The 14,570-nt window shown below is 36.7% G+C and overlaps 1 protein-coding gene across 1 annotated transcript; it reads right to left on the bottom strand.

Moving 5' to 3' along the window:
- Positions 1-10,354: 10,354 nt before the first annotated feature.
- Positions 10,355-13,857, bottom strand: LOC106868649 (protein fem-1 homolog CG6966). The gene is made up of 2 exons (XM_014914055.2): positions 13,755-13,857; positions 10,355-12,244 (listed from the first exon to the last, which is right to left on the bottom strand). The coding sequence occupies exons 1-2, from the start codon at positions 13,756-13,758 to the stop codon at positions 10,425-10,427; spliced, it is 1,824 nt and encodes a 607-aa protein (XP_014769541.1). The 5' UTR covers positions 13,759-13,857; the 3' UTR covers positions 10,355-10,424.
- Positions 13,858-14,570: the final 713 nt, after the last annotated feature.

Here is a 14,570-nt window from a genome sequence, read left to right as displayed (position 1 = left end):
CATTAACGAAACACTTTGAAACTTGGAACACTGGTAGAATGTGTCATATAAAACATCTTTTTCTCTTAGTCTTCTTAAAAAAAAAAGAAATCCATAAATTATTCCATGTTAAAGTTGTCGTATTTCTGTAATTTCAACCAATCACTGACGTCCATTCAGCCGATATACATTAAGTGCCGACTACATAAACAAACGATTCTGTAACAATTAACCCTAACCCTAACTCTAACCCTAACCCTAACTCTAGGGTTAGGGTTAGGGTTAAAGCAAATTTAAAATGAAAAAAGCAAATAAAACGAAGGTATGGAGATTAAATACGCTTTACATCGCTTAATGAGCCAAAGGAGTAAATGTAAACAACTGAATACTTGTCAGTGATTGGTTGAAATTATCGAAATAAGACAATTTTTTACTTGAAATAAATTCGAATACAAAAATATTTTTCTGTTCTATAACACAAAATAGATAAGTATACGAAGTTTGAAAGTCTTTCGGTACCAAAAACACTACGTAAAACATTAATGAAAAATGTGGCCCCCGTTTTAAAAAAGATCCGACAGTTGTGTGTGTGTATGAATGCTTGTATGTAAACGCAGTTTTCTTTCCATATTTCATTTTAGTATTTCTGTCGAGTGTGTAGCAGAAGCATGTTTACACTTTGGCTCCTGACCTTTAAGTACCCACATTTTGGCTCATCACGTGATGGTCGAGTCCCTCTTGCTTTACGTGGCCTATCCACCCCATCACGTGACAGACCAACCAAGCGCGCCACCCTCAGCTATATCAGGAAGCCTTTCCCGCTATTTCCTCAGTGAGGTGAGTTTCGCGGTGGAGTTCGGATCTTTGGCAGAGAGCACGTTCATTCCACCGGCAGCCTCAGCTACACCTTGGACGCGTACGTTGTTCCTGTCTTCTAGCAGAAGTTATGTCTCGTATGTATTTCTCTTGTTCTCTCCAGCATACATCATCATTATATACCATCTGCATGTTAAACCTTTGTGTATATGTTCTGACCGTTCCTTCTAGATGTATCTCAACAGCTTTGCCGTGTTAATGCTCTTTGACGGATTGAATAAATCGTCGCGCTTAATCCTGGTTTCCTTGTTCTTCCTTCATCTATACACGCAACCTTACTCAAACCAGCTTTATCTATCAACTCAACCTTCAGTCGTTAAAAGTGAATTAAAATTTGGGGTGTACTGAGATGGCTGAAGGTACCGCTATCTTTTTATCTTTTACTTGTTTCAGTCATTTAACTACGGCCATACAGGGACACCATCCTGAAGAGCTTTAGTCGAACGAATTGATCCTAGGACTTTTTAAAACGTAGTTCTTATTCTATCGGTCTCTTTTTGCCCAAACGCTATATTACGGGTATGTAAATACACCAACACCGGTTGTCAAGCGGTGGTGAGGGACACACACAGACACACTCACACGCATAGATACATGTGTGTATATATGTATATGACGGCCTTCTTTCAGTTTCCAAGGTGCCACACAGTGGGACTGAACCCGGGACCATGTGGTTGGAAAGCAAGTTTCTTACCACTCAGCTACGCCTGCACCTATTAAAAATATGTTTCATTAATCTTTATTTCATTTATAGTTATGTTCTATATTTTACTCTTTTATATGTTAGCATATCGTATGTTTTGTTGTCGATGTATCTATCTTTATGCTAGCCAGTCTATTTTGATTTGTGTTGTACATTTAGGGATTAAACTAATATGTATCATTGTTACACAACATTTATATAATATTATGTTCCTTGAATTATTGTATTATCGCTGGTGGAATGATATAGTCTTTATATATACCTTGTACGTTCATAGATTTATCGTTTTATATCTTAGCCTTTTTATATTGTTATGTAACAAGTTTTTGGCTTTCTGTTTGTAAACCGATTCAGTAACTTATCCTAGTGTCGGGTTGTAAGGACACTGCCTGAAACTCATTTCAGTCAGTATTTAGTGATAAGTTGTGTTTGTACAGCGTTCTAGTGGAGTACGTAGTTGGTTTCTCTTCATTCTGTCCCTGCAAATGACTCTGAAATAGTTCACCCTTACTACGGGTGATTTCTTTTATATAGGTTCTAGTTATGTCTAACGCAGACCTTCCTGACACCACATATGATACTCTACTGAGCCCCTAATTTCACCATTTATCTGTGATTTGTTTTCGAAATTATTGCTTATACAGAATGATTAATCACGAGAGTACGACTTGAAAATAAATGATTTAAGAGAATTGTTTGTTTTTGTGACCTCTTTATACACAAGCAAACATACACATACTCACATATAGAGGAAGGGTGCGTACACGTATAAGTGTATGTGTATAATTACATACACATACGATATGAGGCTTTGTTTTTGACAGCCAGTCTTATATAGCTGCCCTGTTAATGAGACGACTATCATCTGACATGATCATATACATGTACTTTGAAATAAATGGTAAGCTTGTACAGGATTATAAATTCAGAACATGATAAACAAAACTGGGAGAGAATGTCTGATAATTATTGTATTTACATTCCCTACTGATCGATAAATCAATTTTGCTGTAACGAACTATACCGATCATTATGAATAATACATACGGTGACAGGCGTTGTTTTCCACCCCGAGAAAATAATACACAGTGAAAAGATGAATGTTACAAATAAACCCAGAAAAGTTAATAATCACTGAGTTGACGACAAACAAACATCGTTCTGCTTTAGTTTTGATGGGTAATCAGTGTCGTAGTTAATAGGGGAGCAACGGGTGCGACCGCCCCACCCCCACCCCGAGCACATTTTTCAAAATTGGAGCCTTTTAAACATTTTTTTTAAAAAATCTTTAGTTACCTGAAACATGAAATTAATGAATGTTAATACAGTTTATATTATAACTAATGAAATATTTCGCGTAATATTAGAGAAATAAGTTTAAAATTAGTATGTGTCGCAGCGCCTTTTTCTATGTGCTCGCTCCGCCTAACTTTAGAACTTGGCTTCGCCTCTGTGTGTAGTACATATACATGAGTGAGTAAATAGTGAAATGCTTAGTGCTTATAATGGAATGCTCGGTGCTTATAGTAAAACACTTTTTAAGAGCACTACACATCTGTTGATGGATGCAAAATCACCATCACTAATATGTATGCACAGGATATGCTGCAAGCCTGCATGCACCTTCAAGCACAATAGACGATATATACACACACACACACGTATGGTATATTCTGCTAATAACGTAGTAGCGAACAAATATATAATCTTTATAATTATATATATATATATATATATATATATATATATATATATATATATACGACAGTCTTCTTTCAGCAAATTTTTTTCTTGACCGTTGGCCCTATAATCCGCAAACCTCGGACCACTTTACGCTAAACCACTTAACTCCGCATTTAATTCTGAATGGCTTTGTTTATCAATTTATTTATTCATTCATTTATTGCCGCAAATCAGTAATTTTACATACCTCTGAATCAAACATAAATTAAGTCAAACTGTGTTTGTTTTCCCTAAAGCAGTGCTCCACAACCTTTTTTCACTTGCGGTACACATTCTTTTCAAACTTCAGTGGCACACCTGAACTAAAATTATAACTAAAAGTATAGGGGGAAAATTATATTCAGTTTACACTGCGGCACATCTAGCATCGTGGCACACCAGTGTATCGCAGCATCTTGGTTGCGGTGTGCTGCCTTAGAGAGTTACGTGACTCACCTAACCTTTCTGCAATTATTGTCTTTGTGCTAATCTGAGCCCTCCGAAGCTAATAAAGCGTTTCCCACTTGAAAGTAGTTATGACAAGACTCCGACAGACAGTTGTTGACAGGAAACTAACGAAAGATATGATCACACTCTTCTTTGGTGTCGAACGAGGAAATTTCGCGCCTATGTATTCTTCTTAAAAAATCATTGTTTTTCAATTCACAATATTTTCTTTATATTCCAAGCACTAAATTTTCTTTCGTGAAAAAACAACGAAATTTTGGCTACTGTTTCTCGCAAAGACACCTTTATACCTCATTTGCAAATAATTTTCCTTGGATAAGAAGATAACGATGAACATTTTATCTCATTTTTATCACATTTATAAGTGTTCGATCTTTCATTGCAAAAAAAATAATAATGAAATAATAATAATAATAATAACACTGCATTTGACTGTTATCTCGAGTCACAAAAATGTTTTACTTCATTTGCATATGCCTAATTCTTTTTTGTTAAAGGAAAATAGCGAACACTTATCTAATAATTCTATTAAGACTGCTTTGTTACCTCATTTGTTAATACTTAATTCATTTAGTGAGAAACATTTTTCTTTGTGTTAAGTGACATTATCTTTTGAATTACTTTTTGCGTATGTCTAATACAGAACACAAAGTACGCCAGAAATCAGGGGGTATTTGGTGTGAAATTTTTTTTATCCATGCTCACTTGAAATGGTTCGTTATTTATTTTATTTCCCACCATGCTCTGTCGGGGAAGAGGAGAGATTTTCTACTTTGTAATATAATCTCAATTTCTGAGATTTTGATAATCATAATTGATTTGCTAAAGTTCAGAGGGGCGATAAGTGCTGGTTCTGATAACGTTGCTTAATAATCCTTAATGTCAAAATGGTAAAAATGATACTTATTTCTGTTTGGGTTCTTTTTGAAATATTTTATTAAAGCACATGTGTTACTTCAGAGAAATAAAGCCAAGTGTTTTTATTTTGAATATGAATATGCGAATAATTTTCTTAGCTAATGATACCTAAATCGTATTTAGGAGAATTTATTAGTCTGACAAATGGCTTGTTCGTGATATTAAGCTTATGGTCTTTCACTGTGGTGTATAGGCCTCTAGGTGTTAAGATATCTACTCTAGCTTTAATTTTCAAGTTAGCGGCTACGTTTTTTGGTGGAATGTTTATACCGTTTAAAGACACCTAAGTTTTAGTGTTAGAGATTGACTGAGAAAGGAGACAATAATAAGAAAGTTGACTTTAGATGACGTTGTCTGTCTTTATAAATATGATAAATTTTTATTGGCTTTGGCTTTGAGCTAGTTAATTTTCTGCTTGAGCATATTCTGCAAGGTGTTCGTTCTCGTGTTAAAACTTATGTTTTCTATCACTGAAAATAGTTGATCATCAAATAATTGTAGTAAGGTATTAGGTGATGGGCATCTGACTGTCTTGAATCCGTATTTTGGATTTATGCTGATGTTTGCTGTTTGTTTTATTCTAGTAATAAATTTTCCAGCTCGGTCTTTTGATGAAACTTTGCAGAACCTTACTGCTTAGCAAAACTTTAGATCCATCCAGTAGATGAAGCTTCAGTCTCTAAAAGTATAAAGTTTGGGAGAATATGCTAATTCACAGACCAATGACGGCTACTAAGCCGAAACTTCTAAGCAATTGTCTACTCTAATAATTTCCTTATAAAATGAGTATATGTATAGTGTGTGTGTTTTAATACACATACGTACTTGTGTGTGAGAGAGGTTGATTCTGTTTTTAGTGCTCTTTCACTTTGTATATGGACTGGTGGTCTTCAAATTTTAATTTGTTTTGTTACGTATTTTGGTCTGTGCGGGCAGAAGGAGATAGGTTCTGATCCTTCGATGTTATACAGAAGAACTTCTCTGTCATCAATTTACTTCATCTTTCATCGCTCTACCAATCATATTTTGCATACTTTACTTTAAAATATTGCTATATTATTCTATTAGTACATTATTGGATTATTATTTTTTTATAATAATGTTATACTATTAAATTAATATTATATCATTATATCATTACAATATTTCATTGTTTTACCATTCATGTACTCACGTACACTAAATAATTCACCTCTGTTTCATAGTTATGACTTACCACAAGCCTCAACATATCAGAAAGACAAACTGACCGCAGAACATACACAGCTTACATCGAAAACAAACTGGAGAGCTATACTGATAACAGTATACACGTCGAACCTCGCAAACTGATTTATGGGTTTTAGCTCACCACATATCAACCAGTTGGACCGCAAAATTTGGTCTCCTCAACTAGTCAGAATTTACTGTGTCATTAAACACACGGGCGTGCGCGCATACGCACATGCACACACACACACACACACACACACACGCACGCACATGCACACACGCGCGCATGCACATATGCGCACATGCATGTACGCACGCACGCACTCTCACACACACACACACACATCTTTCTGCGTGTGCATATTTGTGTGTGAGTGTGCGTTGTATAGAAAACCAAATGTATTTTAGGCATATCTTTAGTTTTCCAAAGGTCTTTTTAAAAATATTTTTGTACATGTTCACCAGCATAGAAGATGCTTATGCAATTACATGACATTATCAAATCATATAGTAGAGAGGCACAGTATACATTAATTTGAAAGGATCCAAGTGTTTATAAGAGAAACTAACAAAGTAAGAAACATCTGCGTCTTATACATGGAAGACCTTTTGCTAATGTTCCAGCGGTAGATTCAGTAGAGACTACATGAATGTATGTAAACACTTAATAAAAATACCATTCACCGCATTGTTGCTCAGCTAACATACGGAAGAAAAGCACCGTTATAAAAGGCGCAGTTTTACAAGAAGCATATCAAATATGTTAATCTTGATGTCTTTCAGTCCCTGGATTTGATTGGACCTCACTCTTTATATATTTGAACTTGCAACGCAGATTAAATGTTAAGGAAATATAGGCAAGACAAAGGGGTAATAACTGCGAAATCTTAATTAACTAAAAATTAAAATTACAATATAGTGAGGAAATGGAAACATTGTCTCGAATACTATTAAACAGCATCCAACAGCTCATTGTTACTGGGCGTTGTGTGTGTTTATTGAGCAAAAACACCTAAATCTCCATGAGGCTCCGGCAGAGGGTGGTGGTAACCCCTGTTGTACTCTTTCACCCCAACTTTCTCTCACTCTTTCTTCCTGTTTCTTGAGTAAAAAGCTGCGATGGACCGGCGTCCCGTCCAGTTAAGGGGGAACACATACGCCATGGAAGGGGCTAAGAGGATTTCCAACAGCTCATTGTGGTGTAAAGTAGAAGGTGCAGGTGCCACCCCTATGACAACACCAACCCGTGGCTGAAGCCGATCAAGAAAGATCTGCACTGCTGCTAACACAACTCTAACAATCAAAAGAAATCACACTAACATCGGCAGACACTGGAACCAATAACGAAACACTTGCAATGATAACCGTCAAACGAAGTGGTGAGGGGAAACACACAAACAAAACACAAGTCCACACATATCATCAGGCCGCTTCTTTCAACTTTCCTCAGTCCTCGTCAATTAGTTATCGAAAGAGAAAGAGACAGGATACAAAACTTTTGACGTTAGGAGGGAGAAGAAAGAAGCCAACTTTCTGGACCATCCAATTTTCCGAAAACAGAAAGTGACGCGATGCTACAGATCACACCGGACTATAAACCGGCACCATCTCAACAAAAGCAGCACAAAATAATAATAACAGTATAAACAGCAACAACAAAACCAACAATTAGAAGATAAACATCAACAAAAACAAACTCCACGACCTCACTGGTCTCTGGGCAGTAAACACATGTACCGACTGGATTTCCCGAATCTGCAATTACAATCTTGAATAAACCGTATCTATAAGGATATCGTAAGAAGTCCACAGGTTTGTATTGACTGCAGAGACCACAGTCTGTGTTCTGGGTGTCAACCAAGATCGATTTCATCGACAGAAACTCACTATATGAAAGCTGAGAAAGCTTGGTGAGATAATTAAAGTGAAGTTAACAGGTCGATCTCTAACAATCAGTGGCAGGTATGTTTGAAGGGATCCATTAGAGTAGAATTAATGGAATTTAGCTAAGACGTGGCATAGGTAACCGTTGATTATAGAGGTATCTATTTAGCCGATTAGAATAAGTGATCATGAATGACCTTGCAACAACTGTGCAAGCGATGAAAATGGCGCTTCATCTTTTCTTTGATGCGAAGTACGAACGTTGCATTGTCTTAGCTAAGACACGCGCTATAAGCCGAAGGAGTGTGTTCGGTGAATCAGATGGCAAAGGTGCGCCAAACAATCTACAAACTAGTATTTAAGAGACAGTGAGGACGCATACTATTTGCCCCGAGAAGGTATGTACAATTATATATCGAGATTTCTCCTGCCTCTTTTCTTTGGGGGAAGTTGAGGGATCGGCAAAAATAGCCTTCAACAGACACATCACCTACCTACTATGACTCTCTCTAGGGGAAGTGGAGTGCTGTGAAAAGCCGATGAAAGCAGTTGAGATACGACTGCCAGCATATTGTTGTGAGGGGCAAATCGACGAGTTTTGATGGTTTACACTATGAAATTTATGAACACTGCTATACTTATTCTTTACGGTAGTGGCAGATATTTATCGCTATTGTAGTTGTCAGCATTCCTAGTCCTAGAATGCTACTGGAAAAGGATGAGAACAAGTGAAATATCGACATTAATTTCAAACCTATAACTCTGCTTGCATGCAGAGTTCAACATTTTAGTCAAGGTGCTCTCGACAAGATCGATAGCTGTAATCTTTAATATTGTCGAGTCTTCACTAACCTGTGCAATCTTGGGAAGATCTATGAATGACAAACTATTTTATACAATAAGTCGCATGAATGGGTCAGCCATCTCTATCTAGCAGCTGTACTGAGTGCACTCGATCGTTTCAATGTTCAGCTGCATCTGCACGGTGGTTAGATTACATAACCTCATATGGGAACCAAATTGAAACACACATCTGTTAGTTCACTGCTCTTTTGTGCTTTGATTCTTAAACTATTTCTGTGCAAGATAAAAGTGTTATGTGGCACCCCGCTCAAACGTTTTGGAGTGAAGCATCAACTTACGAAGATGACGTCATCGTCATAGTATCGATCACATCAAAAATTGAGGAATTCAGAACCACACTGGAGGAATATGAGAGGATAAGAACAAGCACTGACCAGTCAGTTAGCTTGCAACCCAGCCACTTCAAAAGCAAGTCCGTACCAATCAGTAGCGATGATGTAACCTGTCGCTGAACAAACTTACCTTAAAGTGGTTGTGATCTGATACTTTCCAAACTTCCAGGTGGAATGGTACTGGAATAGGGTTATAATCGTAGTAGCCAACCCAAAAAGATATGGAAAATATTGCGAATGCCTAAATTTCCCCTATATATTTTAACATTTGTCTTACTTTACTCCAGTTTGCATTCGACCAGATTAAAGCGACAGCTCCTTTACTTTTTGAAAGAGGGATGCTTTCCGATACCAGAATGTTCATCTGGCACCAATACCCATGGATCGGTATGCCGTAGATGATGATCCAAAAGCATGTACGCTGAGATTTTGGTATTTGCAAAAATCCTTTGGCGGCGTGTAAGTGCGATCGCCGTTTGTGAGTACCTTTTCTCACAGTTTGTGTTCAAGACGAAAGCACAGTTCTGAGTAAAATGTAGAGCAAGTTTGGGCACCTGGCATCAGTATCATCAAATTCTCACAGTCCGCTACCAGTCAGGCAATGCAATTGGTGGATGCCTTGCGATCTATAAAGGGTAGTGACGAGCATGAATGAAGACGCTCTTGGGGAGGTTTTGGACGTCGAAGATGAAGTGTGAAGTCTATTCTAGAAGACTTTCAGCGCAGGAACAATGAACAACTTCGAGAAAATCCTAGCCTGGTGTGGCCTGTTCGGTATAAATCTTGTAGATGTAGATGGATCGCCAGCTTGTCTCAGACGCACAAAGAGAGACGAATCTGTTCTGCACATATTTATCTAGTGTGCGAGCATTGCTGATTTTTGTGGTATTTCGTCGAACAGTAGTTGTTTTGTGTAAAGCTGGGTCTTATTATTCGCTTTTCGGCTGGAAAGGCCAGTCGGCATATATTCTGTTTGGTAGCTGAAGAGATAAAGACCGGATGATGGACAATACTGAAAAGGGTTGAGGACTAACACATTCCTTCTCAACTTCTTCAAGATCCATTTAGAGAGAGGGGCGAGGGTGGAGAAGGAGCTGTTGCCCTCTTAACATTTTCTGAAAGCTGCCTGAGAGTGGTAAGTATGGCCCAAGTGAATCGGAAAATACAGCCAGGAAAGAAAACTTACCCTTGGCAATAAGTGTAATATGACATCTGAGGGGTCGTATCTGACTTGAACTGACCGTCCTCCATTAGAATGGCCTACTTAACCCCTCTTTTTTTTTCTTCTGTAATTGGCTTTTGTTCTTTAATTGATTCTGCTTAAACTGCAACAGTTTTGCAATTTTTCCTTATAATACCCAGTAATTTGTGGCCCTATTGACAAATAAAAAGAACATAATTATTATTATTGTTATTATTATTATATTAGTATTAGTGCTGTTGTTGTTAATTCTACAATTAATAAATCAACCGTGACAAGCAATGAACTCTTCCAGGTGGCTGGGAACATAATGTTGGTACGGGATAGTATTTCGTCTAATCACTCTTGCTGCAAAGCACTGGAGTTTCATGTGCTGAAGTGGATAAGGTAATAAATGCTGCAAGTACTCTAGTGTGCAGTGCCCTTCGCTGTTCACCATGTCTACATGGCATCCATAATTGATTAAGCACCTGAGGAGGCTGTTCTGAAAGAAATCGTGATGTTCCATCACATAATGTATGGCCGTGTTACCTCTGTCATCAGTCGCGTCGACGTTTTCGCCACATTCAATGAGAATGGCCAGGAGACGCGTCGAAGAAGTCATACGGATTGAGAGATGCAACATATTCGTTTGGCCCATGCCTCGAAGCTGTTGGACAATAAGGCTGTATAGTAACTTCTTCAAGTTCAGCAATTGATTTGCTGTTAAATCGAAATCCATAATGTAATCTGTGAATCGTAACGTTTCGACAAGATATCGTTCAACGTCTGTAGAGTTATATTTATTGCATTTAATTTTAATTTTTTGAAGAAAGACTGCTACGCGAGTGGTTATATGATGGATGATACAGCGGAAAAATGCGAGGAGATGAGAAACATGTACATCATGAGTTTTTTTGTTTCGAATTTTAAACAAAGAACTGAAAGTTTCAATCACGTTGAAAATGACCTCTTTAAAAGGATTATTATAATATTGGAAGAAATAAAATATACAAGTCAGTAAATCCACTCCCAAGCTGATATCTTGTCGGTTTATAAAGTCGTACGCTTTTAAAATGAACGAGTTTATCGTTGTAGAATGCATAGGTCCAAGGATTCTGAATTGGACTAGTAATGCTTGTGTCCACATATCATTTAAATTCTGAGTAATTTTTACAAGATCACTTAGAGTTTCAAATTCAGTTCCAAGAATGCACATCGTGTTTGCATGATCCGGATGCATGTTTTTTTTGAGAATGCCATTCGGATTAGTCTGGCGTAATTGCAGAGCTTTCGACCAGAAATCGATAGCTCGTTGGTAGTTGTGTCTTACAATCAGAAGTTGGCTACCGAGAAGCTCGTAAGCACAGGCCACATGTTCTGGCGAGTAATCGTTTGTCTGTATAAGATATTCAGTAATGGCTATACGACATTTTAAAGAAGCTAATTGTAGTGGTGTGTTTCCTTGGACGTCTTCAAGATGTAAATCAGCACTGTTGACGACAAAGAGTTCAACGATTTTTAAATGACCCCTTTTGACAGCAAAGTGGAGTGAACTCCGGCTGCTGATGTCTGTCTGACTTATATTAGCACCATATGATAAAAGTAAGCAACACATATTCAAATGGTACACTGAATACATTAAACATGATCGATCTAGTTCGTCGATCGAATTAACATCAGCACCTCGACGTAACAAAAAATTAGCAATCTTTAGATTTTTGCAACCAATGCTAAGAGCGCTCCGACCACCATTGGCGTGGGTGTTTACATCAGCACCATAGTCTACAAGCATTATTACAATTGAGAAATGGTTGCGCCGAATTGCAATCCACAATGGAGTACATTTTATACGGCCATATTTTCCTTTCTGTTCCACATTAGCATTACAGTCTTGAATTAAATAACACACTTGTTCGAAATTTCCTGAATTGGAAGCATTAAACAAAATAGTAGAACCGTTTAATTTTGTTGAAACGATCTCCTGTCTTTGTTTTTTGGTATATCTGCTAAGAAACTTTTTCATTCGCTGTGTGTCATTTTCTTTCATAAGGTACATAATCATTTTCGCCAGTTTTATTCTTCGCCGGTTATCTAGGGAGTGATCTGAAAATAAAACAGGAGAGTAAACAATAAATAAAAGAAAATGGTTTTCAACATCATTCTCTTTAAAAGGCTACTCATAAATAATCAAAATAACCGATTCTTATCTGCGCTTCCTTTTATTCTGTATGGTAAATATTCAAATAATATATTATTATTCATTAATCCATACATGTTTTTAAGTAAGGAAAAATTACCCAAAGTTTCAATGGCTGAAGATCAGCGTGAACCGGCTCCTACTTAGTTAAATCTGATTGTTTTCTTTTCTTTTTTTTTTTTTGTTTCTTCAACTACAAAACCTCTTTTAGCCGCAAAACAGAGAAATACATACACTAACACGTTTTTCAATAGAAAAACTCGAACTAACATGTGATCCTCCTTCTCTCTTTCTGACTTACGTTATATCAAACTTACCTTATGAATACGGTTACCAATATATTTTCAGTTAAACTATTATGTAAACACATTTATTCTGTGAAAACATATTTTTATATTAATTTCATACATATAAATACACAGAATGCGATAACTTTTCCCTTATGTTAAAAAGTTAATCTTGTTTTAATTATGCAAATATATTTATAGGTAGAAAACACACTAAATAAAACATAAATAAAAAATGGTGTCCGCCGAATCAGAAAGATCCGATTGGTTGATTGATTGACCGGACGATTAATCAATCGATATACTAATTGGTTAAATGGTTAACTACTTGACTAATAGTAAAAAAAGAAATGAAATAGAACCAGTGCGTGTATTTACTATTGGCCTAATGACCCTCCTAAGATACAACGAAATTTACAAACCAAATACAGAAACGAAAGAATTATAATCCTGTTATATCGCTAAATGTAGGAGAGAAGAAGAAGAAGAAGAAGAAGAAGAAGAAGAAGAAGAAGAAGAAGAAGAAGAAGAAGAAGAAGAAGAAGAAGAAGAAGAAGAAGAAGAAGAAGAACAACAACAACAACAACAACAACAACAACAACAACAACAACGCGAAAAACAAATAGCAAACAGATAATTTATCTGATGAGAATATTTCGATATAATTACAAAATGTTATTTATCAGCGGTCATCTTTAGATGTAATGAAGTGATCGTGTGTTAACGATCCAACACGCGCCAAAGAGTCTTTATTAACACAGCATGCAATTTAAATGATTACCGTAATTAATCACATAAACTGAAAGTTCTAAATGACTATGTAATTACGAACTAACGAGGGAGCTCTAGCTGCTAGAAATAACAGCTAGTCACTCTCAAATCACTTCTTACCATCTTAAAAGCAAAACAGACACATGAAGTATTGTTCTACTACTGGGTAAAGAACAAAAAGAACAATAGCTACAACGTCATCAACAATAACAACAACAGCAACAATTATAGACATTAAGTTTTACCCCTTCGCTTTCTGAATTTAAATTTCCGGCCGGAATCAAATTTAATCAGTAGATTATTTACTGAAACCCTCTCAATTAACTCAGAGATTTTCAAAAGAATGAATATTGCTTACCCATGTTGACTTGTAGAGTAAAAATCCAAACTGCTCGTGTTTCTCCTTATTAGTTTCAAAAAACAAAGTGTTACGTGACATGACGAATCACCATAGAGCTCGTGACGTCATAAAAAATCGCTGAAGGATTTACAAACGTAACGTTTTAAGTTATTCTTCAGGTGTGCATTCATATTAACAAATAAACTCTCCAAAACACCTACACACATGAACATTATTATCGTATTTCATATACAACTTGTTCTCTGGAGCATTCACTTCGTCATCTGTTACAAGGATTTAGGCACCTTCAACAGTATTGGGTGCCGGTGTAGTATGTGATCTACATACATGTTTCTGGTATACCTTGTGATCTACATCAGTTCAATTGGTATAGTTTGTGATCCACACCGACTTTCTGTTCTACATTCAAAATTCATCTATTTACTCGACTTCCAGTTGGTTTGGTATATAAACCAAAAAATACTTTTATGATTTATACACTTTTTATCCGGAGCCCATTGAAAGAAGTTGTGATGAGAGCAAAATAATTTTACACACAGGTTATTCGAGATGAAGAAGCTGCAATAGAATTTCTCAGACGCTATGAACTCTGTTTAACTCCTCTAAGTATAATTGCAAATCACAAGCTAGTCTAGATTTAAGTTGCTGCAGATCACAATGGCATGTAGATCACATATTACACCGGCACCCTGTATTGTTCTCCTCAGCCTCTTTTGGCCTACGCGGTAACATGCTTTTTACCCAACTCATTTCATTTATACCGTGTACAGCTGTAACCACACCAACCATACATCAACAATTTTGTTGTACTAC

This window comes from Octopus bimaculoides, chromosome 10 (assembly GCF_046866305.1).
Source record: "Octopus bimaculoides isolate indiv1 chromosome 10, ASM4686630v1, whole genome shotgun sequence".
Classification (NCBI taxonomy): Eukaryota; Metazoa; Mollusca; class Cephalopoda; order Octopoda; family Octopodidae; genus Octopus; species Octopus bimaculoides.
This window is presented reverse-complemented; position numbering and strand designations above follow the sequence as displayed.